This window comes from Echinops telfairi, unplaced genomic scaffold (assembly GCF_000313985.2).
Source record: "Echinops telfairi isolate 266 unplaced genomic scaffold, ASM31398v2 ScPeMD7_12;HRSCAF=54, whole genome shotgun sequence".
Taxonomy (NCBI): Eukaryota; Metazoa; Chordata; class Mammalia; order Afrosoricida; family Tenrecidae; genus Echinops; species Echinops telfairi.
Window position 1 is genome coordinate 8,054,160 of NW_022103909.1, and position 15,327 is coordinate 8,069,486.

Below are 15,327 nucleotides of genomic sequence, written 5' to 3' on the forward strand. Positions count from 1 at the left end.
GCTAATCTTCACAGTCAGCAGTGGAAAAACTTGGTTGTTGTGTATTGTGCAGTTGATTCTGGCTCAGAAAACCCTGTAGTAAAGAATAGAACTGCTCTGTAGGGTTTTCTATATTGTAATCTTTAGAGGAGCAGATTGCCCGATCTTTCTCTCCTGAAGCCACTGGTGGGTTTGAACCTGACATTTGGGCTATTTAGCAGCCAGGCACTTAACCATTGTGCCACAAGAGCTCCTTAAAAGAACCGTAGAATCATTAGTTGTCCTACTCTTGACTTGTTTATAGGTTATGATTATCCACTACTTTGGTTCTCTCTTTTTTTTTTTTCATTTTCTTGTTAACATCACAAATTAGTTTTAGTTTTTTTTTTTTTAATACAGGTGTTTTTTAGGTTTCTTTTCAATTCCTTCTTATATTTCATCCCTTCTTTCTGGAGGAAATGGAGCCTTGGTGACCTATGAACTGCTAACTGCAAAGTCAGCAGTTCAAAGCCACTAGCTGCTCCTCGGGAGAAAGACGAGGCTTTCTAGGCCTGTAAAAAGTTAACATTCTTGGAAACCACACAGAGGTATTTTTGCCTTGGCCTGTAGGGTCACTATAAGTCAGAATTGACTCAATGGCTGTGGATTTGGTTTTCTTGGTCTTCCCCCATACCCCAAAGACCCACTCCACCAACCGGCAGGGTGTCATGTAGAGGGGCAGCGAAAAGGCGGAAGACCCTCAACAAAATGAATTGACACAGTGCTAGGAGCAATTGTGAGGATGGCGTAGAGACTAGACCTGCTTGCTTCTGTTGTGCGTAGGATTGTTGTAGGTCAGAAGGGATGCAACGGCACCTAACAGCAGGGCTGTTCGCTGTAAATTCTCTTACAGTTCATCTTTTCATTTTCGTCAAACTAAAAGATTATTTTAATGGTTGTGTAATTTTGGATAAATGGGATTTTTCTTAGTACTGAACCGTTTTCAGGTTTCTGTTATTGCTGTCAAGAAATTTCTTCTCAGTCTAATTGTTCTCCCTCTTCATTTTTAGAAGATCTTTTTTCATCTGTGATGTGTTACAGTTTTGCTACATTGTTACTAGGCATACATTATTTTTACTTCTTCTGTTTGGCATATATTGTGTCCTTTTATCTGTAGGTTCAAGATTTTTTTTTATTTCCTAGCCACTGCCTTTTTAAACGTTCCTCTCCTTTATTTTCTTCTGGACTCCAACTAGCAATGGAGACTTTGTTCTCGCTTCCCAACCACTCTCTTCCAGTTTATATCTCCTCTTACGCCTCTGTATACATAATTTCCTGAATTCTCTCTTCCAGTTAGCAAGCACCCTGTATACTCAAGTATAAGCCGACCCGAATATCAGCTGCTGCACCTAATTTTACCACAAAACTGCATTAAAAAGTGTGCTGGAAAACTTGGCTTATATACGGGAATGTTGGGATGTACTGATCGGCTTTATCTTTCTGTGTAATCTGAAAATTCTGTTACTTGAAACCAATGATGTTGAGATCTCCTGGTTTTGATGATTCTTACTCAGAATAGCTTATTTTTCTTGTTTGATAATGTTTGGTTATAAGTTCACGTTTAATTAAATTCAACTTGTGGCATCTTTAAGGCTTAAATTGAGGGTGCTTTTCTCTAGAAAAATTTGGCAACCGTAAAAGATTTCTGATTGTACAACCAAAATTAATTGAAAATCAATTAAGAATCGAAGGTATTTATAGCAATGTTTCCATAAGTTACCAATTTCTTAGTTGAAAAAGGCCAAGAGTAAAAAATCTTTTAAGAAGCTTTTCCTGGATCTTTGCTGGGACCACTTTAGCCCCATTTGAAGATTTTTTTCTTAATATTGGGATCAGATTCCAACCTATGAAGTTCCTAAGGCGTATTAGTCTCAGTACCTGTGTGTACAATCGCACTTAGAACAACCCCAGTTGTTATCTTTACTTTCTGTACACTATTCACATTTTATCTCATCATGTTTTTAAAATTATTTTTGTTTACTTTTTTTTGTTGAATCTGGAAGTTTCTCTTATGAACCAGCAATGCATTTTTATAAGCATTGTTTTATATGTTTGTTACTTTACTGATAGAAGTTTAAGTTACATAACCCTTTAGGATAGTGGTTCTCAATCTTCCTAATGCCGTGACCATTTCATACAGTTCTTCATGTGGTGGTGACCCCCCAACCACAAAATTATTTTTGTTGCTACTTCATAGCTGTCATTTTGCTACTGTTATGAATCAGACGACCCCTGTAAAAGGGTTGTTCGACCCCCAACGGGGTCGCGACCCACAGGTTGAGAACAGCTGCTTTTGGTAAATACTGTCTTTATATACATGCTGACCTTGTGATTCCATTCTTAGCAATTTATATTGATAAGCCCTTTTTTGGGGGTACACTTTTAAGATACAAAGTGACAATGTTATTTATTGAAATATGGTTACACAGTGAATATACACTGATAGTGTGCATAGTGTTTTTAGCACAGGTGTGAAAAGGCAGCTTTGGAAGAATTTGTACAAGGATTTGCTTTTCTGTACATCTAAAAATACCTCTGGAAAAGCAGAAAGAAACTAACAGTTGTTGTATGGAGTGGAACTAGAGAGAGGGAATAGATGTTAAAGGGATGTTTTTTACCTTTTGCTTTTTAAACTATGCAAATAATCCTTATTATAAAAATTTTTTTCACTCGTCTCATTAAAATAATTTAAGATAGTCAATGTGGAAAGGATTAAGTGGAGGAATTATATATATTAAAATTTATCATTTTGTCATATTACTACTGCCAAAGTAAATCTGAGATGTGCAAACCTCATAGATAAGCAGATGGAGTTTGGGCTCCTACCTAATTCTAGCTCTAGCTCAAGAACACAAAGTTCTGAGAACATGGCCCTGTCGGATACTCACTTTTGTGAAAGAATCACTGAGGATAAGGTGCTACAGCAAAGCGTGGTGAAGAAAGTAGATGGTGCCTGGCTATCAATTGGATTAGTGTCTGGGGTCTGAATGGTTTGTATTCAAACAAGCAGCCATCTAAGCGAGGAGTCAACTAAGCCCACACAGAAGAAGCCCACCAGCTTGTGTGATCCAAAGGTGACAATTAAAATGTTTGAATATAGTGAAAAGTATCAGGGCTAAAATTATGAACACACAATTTGTAGAAGGCTACAGAGGACAGTGGGAGCCCAAAACCCAACTGCAGAGTACCTGGTCAGACTGAGCTGCTGGCAGATCCGCCCTAGCTGCAGGCAAGAGTCTTGCTGTTGGGCGGAGAGCACTGTAACCTTGAATATCCTGAATGGAACTGATGCTTGGCCTGATGGCCTCCCTGCAGACTCAACCTGAGTTGGTTCTGTGTGCAAGTATCTCTTTTCTTGTTCCATGACAGAAATTTCTTCTCTGGCTTTTGGAATGTTGAGTGTCTTTTCTTTCTTATTCATTATTTGTATGTCGGTTTTTATGTTATTACTATTTTATCCTTACCACCATATTTCTAATTTGGTTTTTATTGTCTCTGTTGGGTTTCCCAGTTTGTGACCCACAGGAAGAGTGGATGCATAGTGATAATAACAGATTCAGGGGTTGATAGGGGATGCAGGGGTGGGGAGTGAGTGATAGGGAGGGAGGGGGCTTGGGAGTGGGAAATGAAGACAGGAAGGAGTACTAGAACTGATTGATGGTACAAATCATTTTAAAGACAATAAAACCACAGAGAGGGGGATGTTCTAAAATTGATATGGTAATGATTGTACAATTCTCCTTGATATGATTGAGCCATTGAACTATATGCTATGTAAATTATGTGCCAATAAAACTGTTTAAGAAATAAATTAAAGTTCCATCCAAAAGCTAAAAGAAAAAAAAAATCATCCCAGTTTTAATTGCTTTGTAGATAGTAGCACTTTGGAGTATTTAGTTCACCATACTGCCAGAAACATAAGACATATCATTTTGGTTAATGACCTTTGGATTTGGCTGTTTTAACTTGCAGGTGAAGGAAGCAGAGATGATACTGCTACCACTGTTCTGTTGTACAGTGAAGCCGACAGATGTCCAATATGTCTTAATTGCCTATTAGAGAAGGAAGTTGGTTTTCCTGAAAATTGTAATCATGTCTTCTGCATGCCCTGTATTCTTAAATGGGCGGAGGTAAGTCTGAGAAGTACTAGCTACAATATTAGTGTGTCAGTGATTTTATGTGCATTTAATATTATATAGTCATGTTTTTCTTTATTTTCTGACATAAGTGATAAAGCATAGTATTTTGTTTCCCTGGCATGTTTTTATTACACTTAGTTTGAAACATTGATGTGACTTTCTATAAGCCATTTCACAGTAATGTTGTTCTCCCCTCTTTTGGCTAAATTTCCCAGTGCATCTTTCACATAACTATAAGCTTTATCAAAAGAATAAATCCCATAAATAGTTGTTAAGTAAGGTGCCACAGGAGCTGTAGTATATTTGCATTATTTGAAATACATGAGTATTGAATTATATTTTAAATACATCTGCTGTGTAATGTACAGTTGATCTGTTGTGTTTTGTTTATTAAAACTTTCTAAGTTTTTATTGTGTTTTATTCTCTCCTTTATTGAGGGATTGGCTTGTAAATTATTTTTGAGGGTACTGAGCCTTTTATTTCTCTATTTCATAGTGCCTAGACTAAAATAGATAAAATATACATGTAATAATAATTTCTTAAATATGTAATTGAATGGAAATATTATAGTTGCCCACCCATTAGTATAACACAACAAATTTAGAAGTTTATATATTGGAAATTCTATCTTTAATTTAGCCTAATTGACTTTTTAAATGAATGAACTTACTCTTCAGTAGTAACTCAGCATGCAAAAAAAACTGTTGGTAAAGGAAGTTTGTTTCTTGTGTAACAAAATACTAAACACAACTGCTGTTGGGCTGCCCTCACCTTTACCCGTTTTATTTTCCTTGTTTTTCCCAGACCTGATTTACATGCCAGGTAGTGTTTGTATAAAATAGTTAAAATTTCTTAATTTCTTTTTATACTGAATCATAAGTCCTTTCTCAAGTCACCAAACAGTATTCTTGACTAGCATTATTAGTGGTTTTATAATATTTCACCATGCTGAAACATTATGATTTATACATTATATCCAAAGTCTAGTTGAGAAGGTAATTATATGAGAAATTGTTTTAAGAAAGCATAGTCTATACTCCTAGATGTTACAGATTTCATTCCTTAAATCACATTATATAGTTTCTCCCACCAATAATAACTTTAGTTTACTCTCTAGTAATTTGCTCTGTATCTTATTGAGAATTATTGTAAGAAGTAAAACTATCAAAATAGCATTTATGTTACTGATATTTTAAAATGTGTACCCTTTAAAAAAATACTTTATGAAAGATATCTTTTAAAGTTAGTTTTAAGAATTAAAGTTCCAGTGGTCTCAATTAGATATGTGGATTGAGAGGTTTAAAATTTAATGTTTTATTTGCTTTTTTCACATTTATGTTTATTTGCTTTATTATGAGGAATGCATAAAACCTTACATGAGTGGGCTTCAAAAAGTTCATGGAAAATGGAATTAATAGCTGATGGAACTTCCCTGAGAATTTTTTGAAGCCTTCTCATACTTCTAGTGTAGGCAGTAACATAAACATGAATATGCCAACTGCAGTGGTCAACAAAGAAAACATTGCCAGTATTTGGAAACCCCTATGTGTGGGGTACCAGCCCCCACAATTGAATGGATCCCGGGGGGTGGTTGTGTAATTGAGTGGTAAAATTAAAGAGACTTCAGACAATATAAGGCATGCAATTGCTCACCTGCCGGACGCCCATGATCTCAGCAGCCAGGTCCATGCAGAGAGAGGGATGAGGGCCGGTATGTTTCCAATTGCGGCATATATACACTTTGGGGTATGTGCAAGACCCCTTGATTACATCATAACGGGAAGGGGTTGTACAATCGACGTATATCAGTCAGAGGGGGACAAGCTAGGGATATACATGCAATCGGAAGGGGAAGCCCTAAGGGTACACATGTGACAAGATGGGTGGACCCTAGATTCAAGATGGCAGCCTAATCTGGGTCCTCCTTGAGTTGGCTGGACCTTGTCTCTGGGCTCTTCTTCAGGGAAACAATCCACTACAGTATCCTTATCAGAAGGGAGTGGGCCCTACTTAGGGTGGGACAGACGATAGTGTCTGATTGCTCTAGATGGCTGATAACCCTCAGGGAGGTAACCTCTACGCAGCTTGTGTTGACCTCCAAGTGTACAGTCATTTACCATGTGTTGCATGCAGCGTCTTAGGTTTGGCATATATTTGGGGGGGCAACCTGGGGAAAAACCCTTCTGCATCCCACACCTATGTGCCCCCTTCACTAGTGTAAACATAAAACTTTTAATGTATGTTGTTACCTCCCCCTCACATTTTGTTTAATTTGCCCCTATTAATGCATTCCTAAATTTTATATTCTGTTTTCTCTGATTAACATTTTTATGCAAACAATAATACAATATACTCCTTTGTAAACTTTCATTAACCATATTTTGGAATTTTATTCATACTGATGTATGCTTTCATAAGAGTAGCACTTTTTCTTATTTTTCATGTATGTTCTTATGTTACCAGACCACAATTTATACATTATTTTGGATATTTTGGCTGTTTCTAGCTTTTCTACTCAACCCTGAAACTAAATCCACTGCCATTAAGTCAATTTCAGCTCATAGGGACATTATATAGAGTTTCCAAGAATGTAAATCTTTATGGGAGCAAACAGCCTTTCCTTCTCCCCAGGTGACTTGGTGGTTTTGAACTGCTGACCTCTCTGTTAATGGCCCAGTGCTTAACCCACAACTCCTCCAAGACACCAAACTTCTCTCTCTTTTTTAGACATTTTTGAATATTACTAAGTTGAAGGTACTTAATGAAATAGGTAAAAAATTAGCATCAACTCATTTCTTACACATATTTTTTTGTTTTGTTGAAACCAGATTGCTTTTTAAAAGTAAATATTTAACTGTTGTACTACCATTATAAATTGTGGTGTTTAACAAAGATAATTAACCTTGAAAATGGAGAATAAACAATATTCTGAATCATTTCATTGTCCGTAATAGGAATAGCAGCCAGTAGTTAAATAATTTTAGCTGAGCAGTAAGAAGAGCACAGTCTACTAGTAAAATTGTTATAAATTTTAAATGAATGTTGGATAACAAAATTAGTTGAGACTCTTAACTGAAATTTCAATTTGAATCTTTTATTTTATGTAAGCTCTTTGATAAATAGAATCATATTTCAGATCCACCAATTTTTTTTATAGTGAGTAGTTACTATATGATCTTCTTTCATTCTCTTTAACTCTCTTCTGCTTATAAAGAAAGTTACACGGTTTACTTTGGAGTTAGAAATACCGTGTATACTCGAGTATAAGCCAGCCCGAATATCAGCCGAGGTACCTGATTTTACAAAACTGCATTAAAAATGTGCTGAAAAACTCGGCTTATGCACGCATACATACGGTCTCATATTCAGTCTTCTAACAGATCAGGGGCCTATGCTAAGACTGTCTTACACATTCTTTCATTTACCTCACTCTGTTAATGCTTGACATCTAGGCAGAAATTTTCAGCGCCATTAATTTGTTTAGAAATACATTAAGATAGCCTGAAATTAAAAATAATTTTTAACCAACATCACCATGCTTGTTCTTCACTTGCTCCTATTGCCCCCATCACACAAAAAGTAGCCAGTGAATGCTTGGGAACAAATATTCGATGCTGATCACCATAGCGTTGATCTAGTGCAGGTGTCAGAGAACTGTGGCTCTGAAATAAAATTGAAAAATGAAAATAGAACTATAAAAAATAATAATTTGTAATACATGTTTAAAATGTAATACTGTTAAAAGTTTAAATGAAGAATTGAAACTCAAGTGAGAATTACAGTGGTCTGAATTCTATATAATAAAGCAGTTATCATCTTAGAATTTTCCATAATTTAGAATGAAGATTCAACAGAATGTGCTTGACAGTCACTGAAATATCAGAATGTATATCAGGCACCAAACAGAATGACTTACTTTTTTAACATTCAGCATAATATAAAGCATTGAAAATGTGCTTTGAAAGGAAGCTACATAGTTACTGTATTTTGAACAGACTTTTGTAATTTTTTATGCACTTAAAATTGTATATCCATAATTAAAATTAATTTAAATATTTATCTGAGCTCTGAAATTTTGGTCTGTATTTAAAACACAGGTCATGTAAGGATTTTTTTAAATCATTTTATTGGGGACTCGAACAACACTTAGTCCAATCCATACATAAATCCATTGTGTCAAGCACATTTGCACATTTGTTGCCATAGGATTTTAAAATTAATGTGTAAATGAACTTTTATAATCCTAGGCATTTCATTGACTCAATACTTGACTGAGGGCAGGATTCAGGATAATGGAACCTATAGTGACCTTCATGGCCCATGGTCTAATATCCAACCCTTGAGAGTACTAGAACAAATTTGAAAATAAACATGCACATTATGACTGTATGTGGTTTTCTGAAATTTTAGATGATAAGCTTATTGGATTATGAAGTCATGACACTTAACAGTTATGCGTTTAACTATTAACCAGAAAATGGGCAGTTCCAACACATTGGGGGCTTCTGAAAAGTCAGGCCTGGATCTGTTTCTGTCTGAAAGGTTATATTCTTGAAGGCCCTGAGGGCACATGAGTTGGAATGGACTTCATGGCAACTAACAAAAATGCAGAAATAGAACATTGAACTAAAAGAGGTATAGTAATTGGCTGTTAAAGAAAGTTGTAGGTTCTATTAGTCTAAACCATTATATTTGAGTTCATAATCTGAAACAAAATAACATCTTTTGAATGAATGAAATATATATATAAAGTTTTTCAGCCATAAAATTAAAATTCCTTTACTCAGACTGAACAAAAACACAATCTAAGTACATTGAGAGTTTCTGTTTTGCACACAATTTTAATCTTGGTTGTCTGGTATTTAAAGTAAATAGTTAAAAAGGTAAAGGCTAGAGTAATCTCACACCTGGATAGTTGTAGTGACAGCTCTTTTATAATGCTCTACTGACAACAGTAACCCCTCAACACCCTCTATGCTCCCCTGCTAACAAATACACAAGCACACTAATTAACAACATAAGAACTTGACAGAGTTGCCAATAAGTGGTTGAATCTTTAAAGGATTAAAGCTCACAGGTTTAAGAATATTTCATGTTTGGATCATTAAACGTTCTTACTCTTTAAACAAACATCCAATATAAGAGGATAAGTAAAAAACTATTGCTAATGGGGTTTTAGCTTATACATGCATGGGTTTATTCCAAAACAAATGTATTTAAGCGTGTCTCTGTGGTCAGTGGATGACTGCGGACAAGTTATCTTAGTATTGTTAGGGTTCCTTCCCCCAAAAAAGGTCCATCAAAACAGTGACTTATGAAGGGGTCTGCTGGGCCATTTAAATTCAAAGGAGGTCAGCTCAGAAGGCCTTAGCATCTGTTTGTTTGTAACTCCAAAGCAGTGGTCATGATAGATTTTCTCAAAGGACACAGGACAATCACAAGGACTTACTAAAAAGAAGTTTGAAGAAAATGGAAAACTGTATAGATGAGAAAAAGGCCAAGAAAGTTGGGCCAAGGAGTTTTTTTCCATCCACAATGGCTCTGTTCATTCTTTAAGGGAAGTTAGGGTTGTCCTATCAGAATTTCATAGGAAAACTAACCAATCCACCAGCAGGTCAAGGTCTTGCCCCTTCAGACTTCTATTTGTTTCTAAAACTTAACCTTTCTAAGGAACATGATTGCCATCCCTTAAGGATGCCCAAACTGCCATTTTGACATGGAATTTTGACATGCAGAACCTTTCATGGAAGGGTTAGAGAGCTGGAAACACCACTTTTATAAGTGTACAGATGGGTGATACATCTAGAAACAATAGCTACGCATTTAGTTTTAGTTTAATAAGTGTTCCTGTGATTTTGTAGCAATACCTTTTGCATTGGCTGTGTATGTGACTAGCTACACACTAGGTATCTTGATATGTTCACTTTGTTATTGTTGTTTATTAAGTGCTGTTGGATCACTTTGGAGTTAGAGGGACTGGATGTGCAGTGGAAGAAAGCACTGCCTGGTCCTGTTCCATCGTCACAATCATTGCTGTGTTTGAGCCCATTGCAGTAGCCAGTGTGTTCATCCATCTTGTTGAGGGTCTTCCTCTTTTTTCGGCCTCCCAGGAATGGTGTAATCCATGCTAAAGGCTGTATTCTGTGATCTTTATCAGTATTTCAAGTCCTCATCACTTTGACCAGGCAGGGTTGTGAAATCTGCTTATCACAGTGTGTTAATAAACCTTTCTCTAGTCTTGATTCTGCATTCTTTTTTTTAAAATCATTTTATTAGGGGCTCATACAACTCTTATCACAATCCATACACACATCAATTGTGTACAGCGCATTTGTACATATATTGCCCTCATCATTCTCAAAACATTTCCTCTCCACTTAAACCCCCGATATTAGGTCCTCATTTTTCCCCTCCCTCCCCGCTCCCCCGTTCCTCATGAGCCCTTGATAGTTTATAAATGGGTATTTTGTCATATCTTGCTCTGTCCGACGTCTCCCTTCACCCACTTTTCGGTTGTCTGTCCCCCAGGGAGGAGGTCACACACAGTTCCATGTAATCGGTTCCCTCTTTCCTACCCATTCTCCCTTTACCCTCCCTGTTTTGCCACTCACACCACTGGTCCTGTAGGGCTCATCCGCCCTGGATTCCCTGTATTTTCAGTTCCTATCTGTACCAGTGTACATCCTCTGGTCTAGCCAGACTTGCAAGGTCCAATTCAAGTCATGGTAGTGGGAGCGGGAAGGAAACATTTAGGAACTAGAGGAAAGTTGTATTTTTCATCGTTGTTACATTGCACCCTGACTGGCTCATCTTCTGCCCGAGACCTCTCTGCAAGGGGATCTCCAGTGGCCTACTAATGGGCTTTGGGTCTCCACTCCGCACTCCCCCCATCATTCACTATGGTAAGATTTTTTTGTTCTGATGATGCCTTATACCTGATCCCTTCGACACCTTTTTGGCATAGTCAAGCTTCTCAGATCATTTGCTCAGCATACAGATTGAATAAGTGTGGTGAAAGGATACACACCTGATGCACATTTTTTCCTGCTTTTAAACCATGAAGTATCTCCTTGCTCTGTTCAAAGGACTACCTCTCAATCTATGCAAAGGTTCTGCAGGAAGAAATCAAGTGCTCGGGAATTCTCACTCTTTGTAATTTGCCATGGTTCGCACAATTGAACATGCCTCCATAGTAAACAAAACACAAATTCTTTTTGTACTCTCTGCTTTTGGCTAAGATTCTTGTGATATCAGTTATACGGTATCCCTGTGTCCCACATCCTCTTGTGAATCTGACTTGAATTTCTGCCTCTTCCCTGTAGATGTACTGCAGCAGACAATTTTGAATTCTCAGTTAAATTGTAGTTGAATGTGATATTATGGTATTGTTCGATAATTTCCACGTTGTAATGGATCACTTTTTTTTTGAATGGGCACAAATATGGATCTTTTCAAGTCAGTTGGCCAATTCACTATCTTCCAAATTTTTTGGCATACATAAGTGAGCACTTCCAGATTTGTTGCATTTGTTGGCTGAAAAATCGCAATTGGTGTTCTGTCACTTCCTGGAGTGTTGCTTTTTGCCAGTGCCTTCAGTATAGAATAGTGGACTTCTTCCATCAGTACCTTTGCTACCTATAGGGATGGTTGAAGGCTGCCCAATTCTTTTTGATACAGTAACAATGTGTATCTCCGCACCCCCCCTTTTTAATATTTCCTGTGTAGTAAAGTATTTCACCCATAGAAACATGAATATTGTAACTTTAATTCTTTCAGCTTGAGAAATACTGAGAAAGTTCTCCCTTGGGTTTTCTAACTCTAGGCTATTTGCCATTTCATTATAATAATTTATTTTGTCTTCTTGAATCACTTTTTGAAATCTCCTGTTCCATGTTCGTTTGTCCATCTCTTTAATTTCAACAGTTCTTCTATCCAACTTAGCACTCTATGTAAGGGCACGTTATGGAGGCTCTCTGACATCCATTTTGACCTTTCATTTCTTTGTCTTTTTAATGATCTTTTGTTTTCTTCATGTATGATGTCTTTGGTGTCTTCCCACAACTCACCTGGCCTTTGGTCATTAACGTTTAGTGTGTCAAATCTGTTCTTGATACAGACTCTAAATTCAGATGGGATGTTCTGACCAATGATAATGAGCACAGCAACATCTCTTCCCATAGATACACTCAGTTTGATTCCTGTGTGTTCCTTCTGTGTATAATCACTATTTGTGTTGTTGAAAAGGTATTTTTATTGATTTAATTGTTGGTCTTCAAAATTCCTGTCATGCAATCTCAGGTGATTTGCCTCTCACCAAGGCCATGTTTTCCAACTACTGATTATTTGATTTCAATTTTTCATTGCGATCAGCAGTAGTTATCAGTCATCTCTAATGCATGTTTGATCAATTTCAAACAGCAGAAGTTGGTAAAAATCTTCAGTTCTTTCATCTTAGGATGTGTAAATTTGAATAGTAGTTATATAAACTGTCTTCCTAATAGCTTTATGGATATTATCTTACTATGGGCCATATTTTACTTGGGGATAGATTTTTATTTGGGGTGGGGGTGGGCATCGCATTCAATGCTGTACCTCTTCAATTTGTCATTCTTGGCACACTACACTATTTGATGTCCATGTCAGCCCACTCATGGTTAGCATAGTCTATCTTAGTTCTGCTGAAACCTTTATACCTTGGGTAACCCTGTTGACCTTTGAAATACCAGTGGCATGAGTTCCAGCATCACAGCTACATACAGACCACCACTACAGTACTTGAAATACAGGTGGCAAAACTTCAAGCGTACAACAACACACAGCCATTACAATAAAAACTGACAGAGGGTGATACCCTCTAGGGTTCTATTCATTATTTTTCTTAAGTGATTCCTTTCCTTAATATGAAGACATTATTCTCAACTGTATATCCCATGCTGACAGCTTCACTTTAAGAAAATACAGTGCATATAGGTTTTTACGAATTCACAAGTGTTGGGGTGGGGTGGGGATGACAGGGGGAACTGATAGCAATGGTGGTCGTATAAACCTCCTCGAGGGGGACAAATATCAGAATTTTAGGTGAAGGGATATATAGGATGGTGTAAGATATGTAAAAATAATATATAATAAGAGGTTCATAAGGGTGGTTGAGTGGGGATGGGGGTAATAAAGAGGAGCTGATATTAAAGGGCTCAAGAAGAAAAAGTGTTTGAAATTGATGATGGCAACATCTGTAAAAGTTCGCTTAATGTAATTGATTTATGGATTGTTAAATATATGAATCCCAATAAAATGATTTATTAATCAGAAACTCCAAAAAAAAACCCCACCAGTGTTGATGTTATAACATGTGAGGCGTATGCATTTAGCTTAATAATACATGCAAAAAAATAAAGACATCAAAATAAATAAATAAAAATTGGTTTAGGCCTTGATTACTGATGTGTTCTTTATGTAAGGAATGGAAATCTGCACACCATTTTATTTATTATATTTTTAATAATCTAGAAAGATATATTTTATAGTTGGTGTAGCCTTTTTACAATCATTTTCCCCTAAAAATTTGATTTTTATTTACTCCTGAACAAAACCAAATATTTTTTTAATGACATGAATGGTCTGTGAATGATAATTTAAACATCTGTGGAACCAGGAGAACAGTTTTTATCTGTATAACTTAAAGTATTGGCAGATGTTTCAAGTTATGCAATAGATGACTTACTGATCTCTCATCTTCATCCTTAAGGTGGATTAAAGATACTGCTGCTTCTGACTGCTCTAGAACTTAAACTTACTCCAGATTTCCTGCAGTTTTTACCCTGTAGGTTAATCCTTTTGTAGGATAAATATTTTTTCACTATGAGTAACCATTACTTAAAATACACATGATAGATTTTCATTTGTCAATAACCATTTGTCAGACAGGCAAATTATGTGTTTTTATGAAGCCTAGTTTTAAATGTTGAATTTTGTTAAATGATCTATAAAGGGAGTTTACTTATTGAAAATGAAAGTCTTAACTATTAATGTCAGAAGAAATTGCGATAAAAGTTATTGTATCCACCTATTACAATGTATCTTAGAGAATTTGAAGAGGCTCCTTTTTCAGAAACTAGATGCATAGCGTATGTTATTTTTACCTGGTGTAAAGCTTATCACTGACAGCCATTTGTCCTTTAGGTTCCTGTTAGATGGTATTAAAAACTATCATTTCTCTAACAAGGTTTGACAAGAACAAGTTAATTGTGATAGGCAACATGGAATGTAGGCATATACTTTAGAGAGCCAGGGTAGGTGTACTGGAACCACTAACAATAAGAAAGAATAGGGACTGGTGAATGGATGATTTTAGAATAAGCATCAGCTTCTAATGGTATCTATTTCTAAATCATTTATATTTGATTTTGAACCTGCAATATTATATAGTATATTCTGTTTCTTAATAGGAGAGATAGATGTTCTAGATAGTCCCATGAAGAGACAAACCTAGCTATAAGCATAAGTACTAAGATTCAGTCTTTAAGCACTTTTAACACTTGCTTCTCTCTCTCTAGGAGGGGCTATCTGTAGGCAGCCTATGTGATTGAGGATAGAGCAGCAGCAGGAAGCAAGAAATGTTAGAAATCAAGAATCCTGAATTCTCAAATAAGGAAGGTTTCCTGTTCTTACATTTAAATATGGGTTTGTCTGAACTGGGAATTTACAACGCTTCAGAATACTAGGGTATGTTTTACTGAAAGGAAGTTTTTTTATATACATATATCAAAATTGCCTGATAGAACAGAGTACTCACAGTAAAGCAGATGCTCTGTGTTTAGTACACATTCCACTGTAAAGCAATGATCAAATACTATTAATTTTTTAGTTATGTCACAAAATTGAATGGTGGTACTAAACTACTTTGATTATTAAACTAAGTTAGATATTTTTAAAATTACCAAATAAAAGTCAAACTGATGTTTTTCTTTTAAATATGGATGGATTATTGGGAATTTTTGTTATATGTAAGAAAAATTAAAAACTTGGAAATTGTTCTTCAAAACTAAAATTACATCTAAACTGTTAATTAGTTAAAATGTTACTATATTAGTTTAAAATGAATGTCTGAGATTTCCTGGATGGATATCGGCTAGTAACAAAGATGAGAGATAACCTTGGGAATTTCTCAAA

At 36.0% G+C, this 15,327-nt stretch overlaps 1 protein-coding gene across 3 annotated transcripts in view; it reads left to right on the plus strand.

The window, feature by feature from the left end:
- SCAF11 (SR-related CTD associated factor 11) overlaps positions 1–15,327 on the plus strand; it is a 59,170-nt gene that overhangs the window by 584 nt on the left and 43,259 nt on the right. For all 3 annotated transcript variants that reach the window (XM_045287243.1, XM_045287244.1, XM_045287245.1), the window contains exon 2: positions 3,991–4,148. In XM_045287243.1, the coding sequence (XP_045143178.1) occupies positions 3,991–4,148 (158 nt within the window). The remainder of the gene's footprint in view (positions 1–3,990; positions 4,149–15,327) is intronic.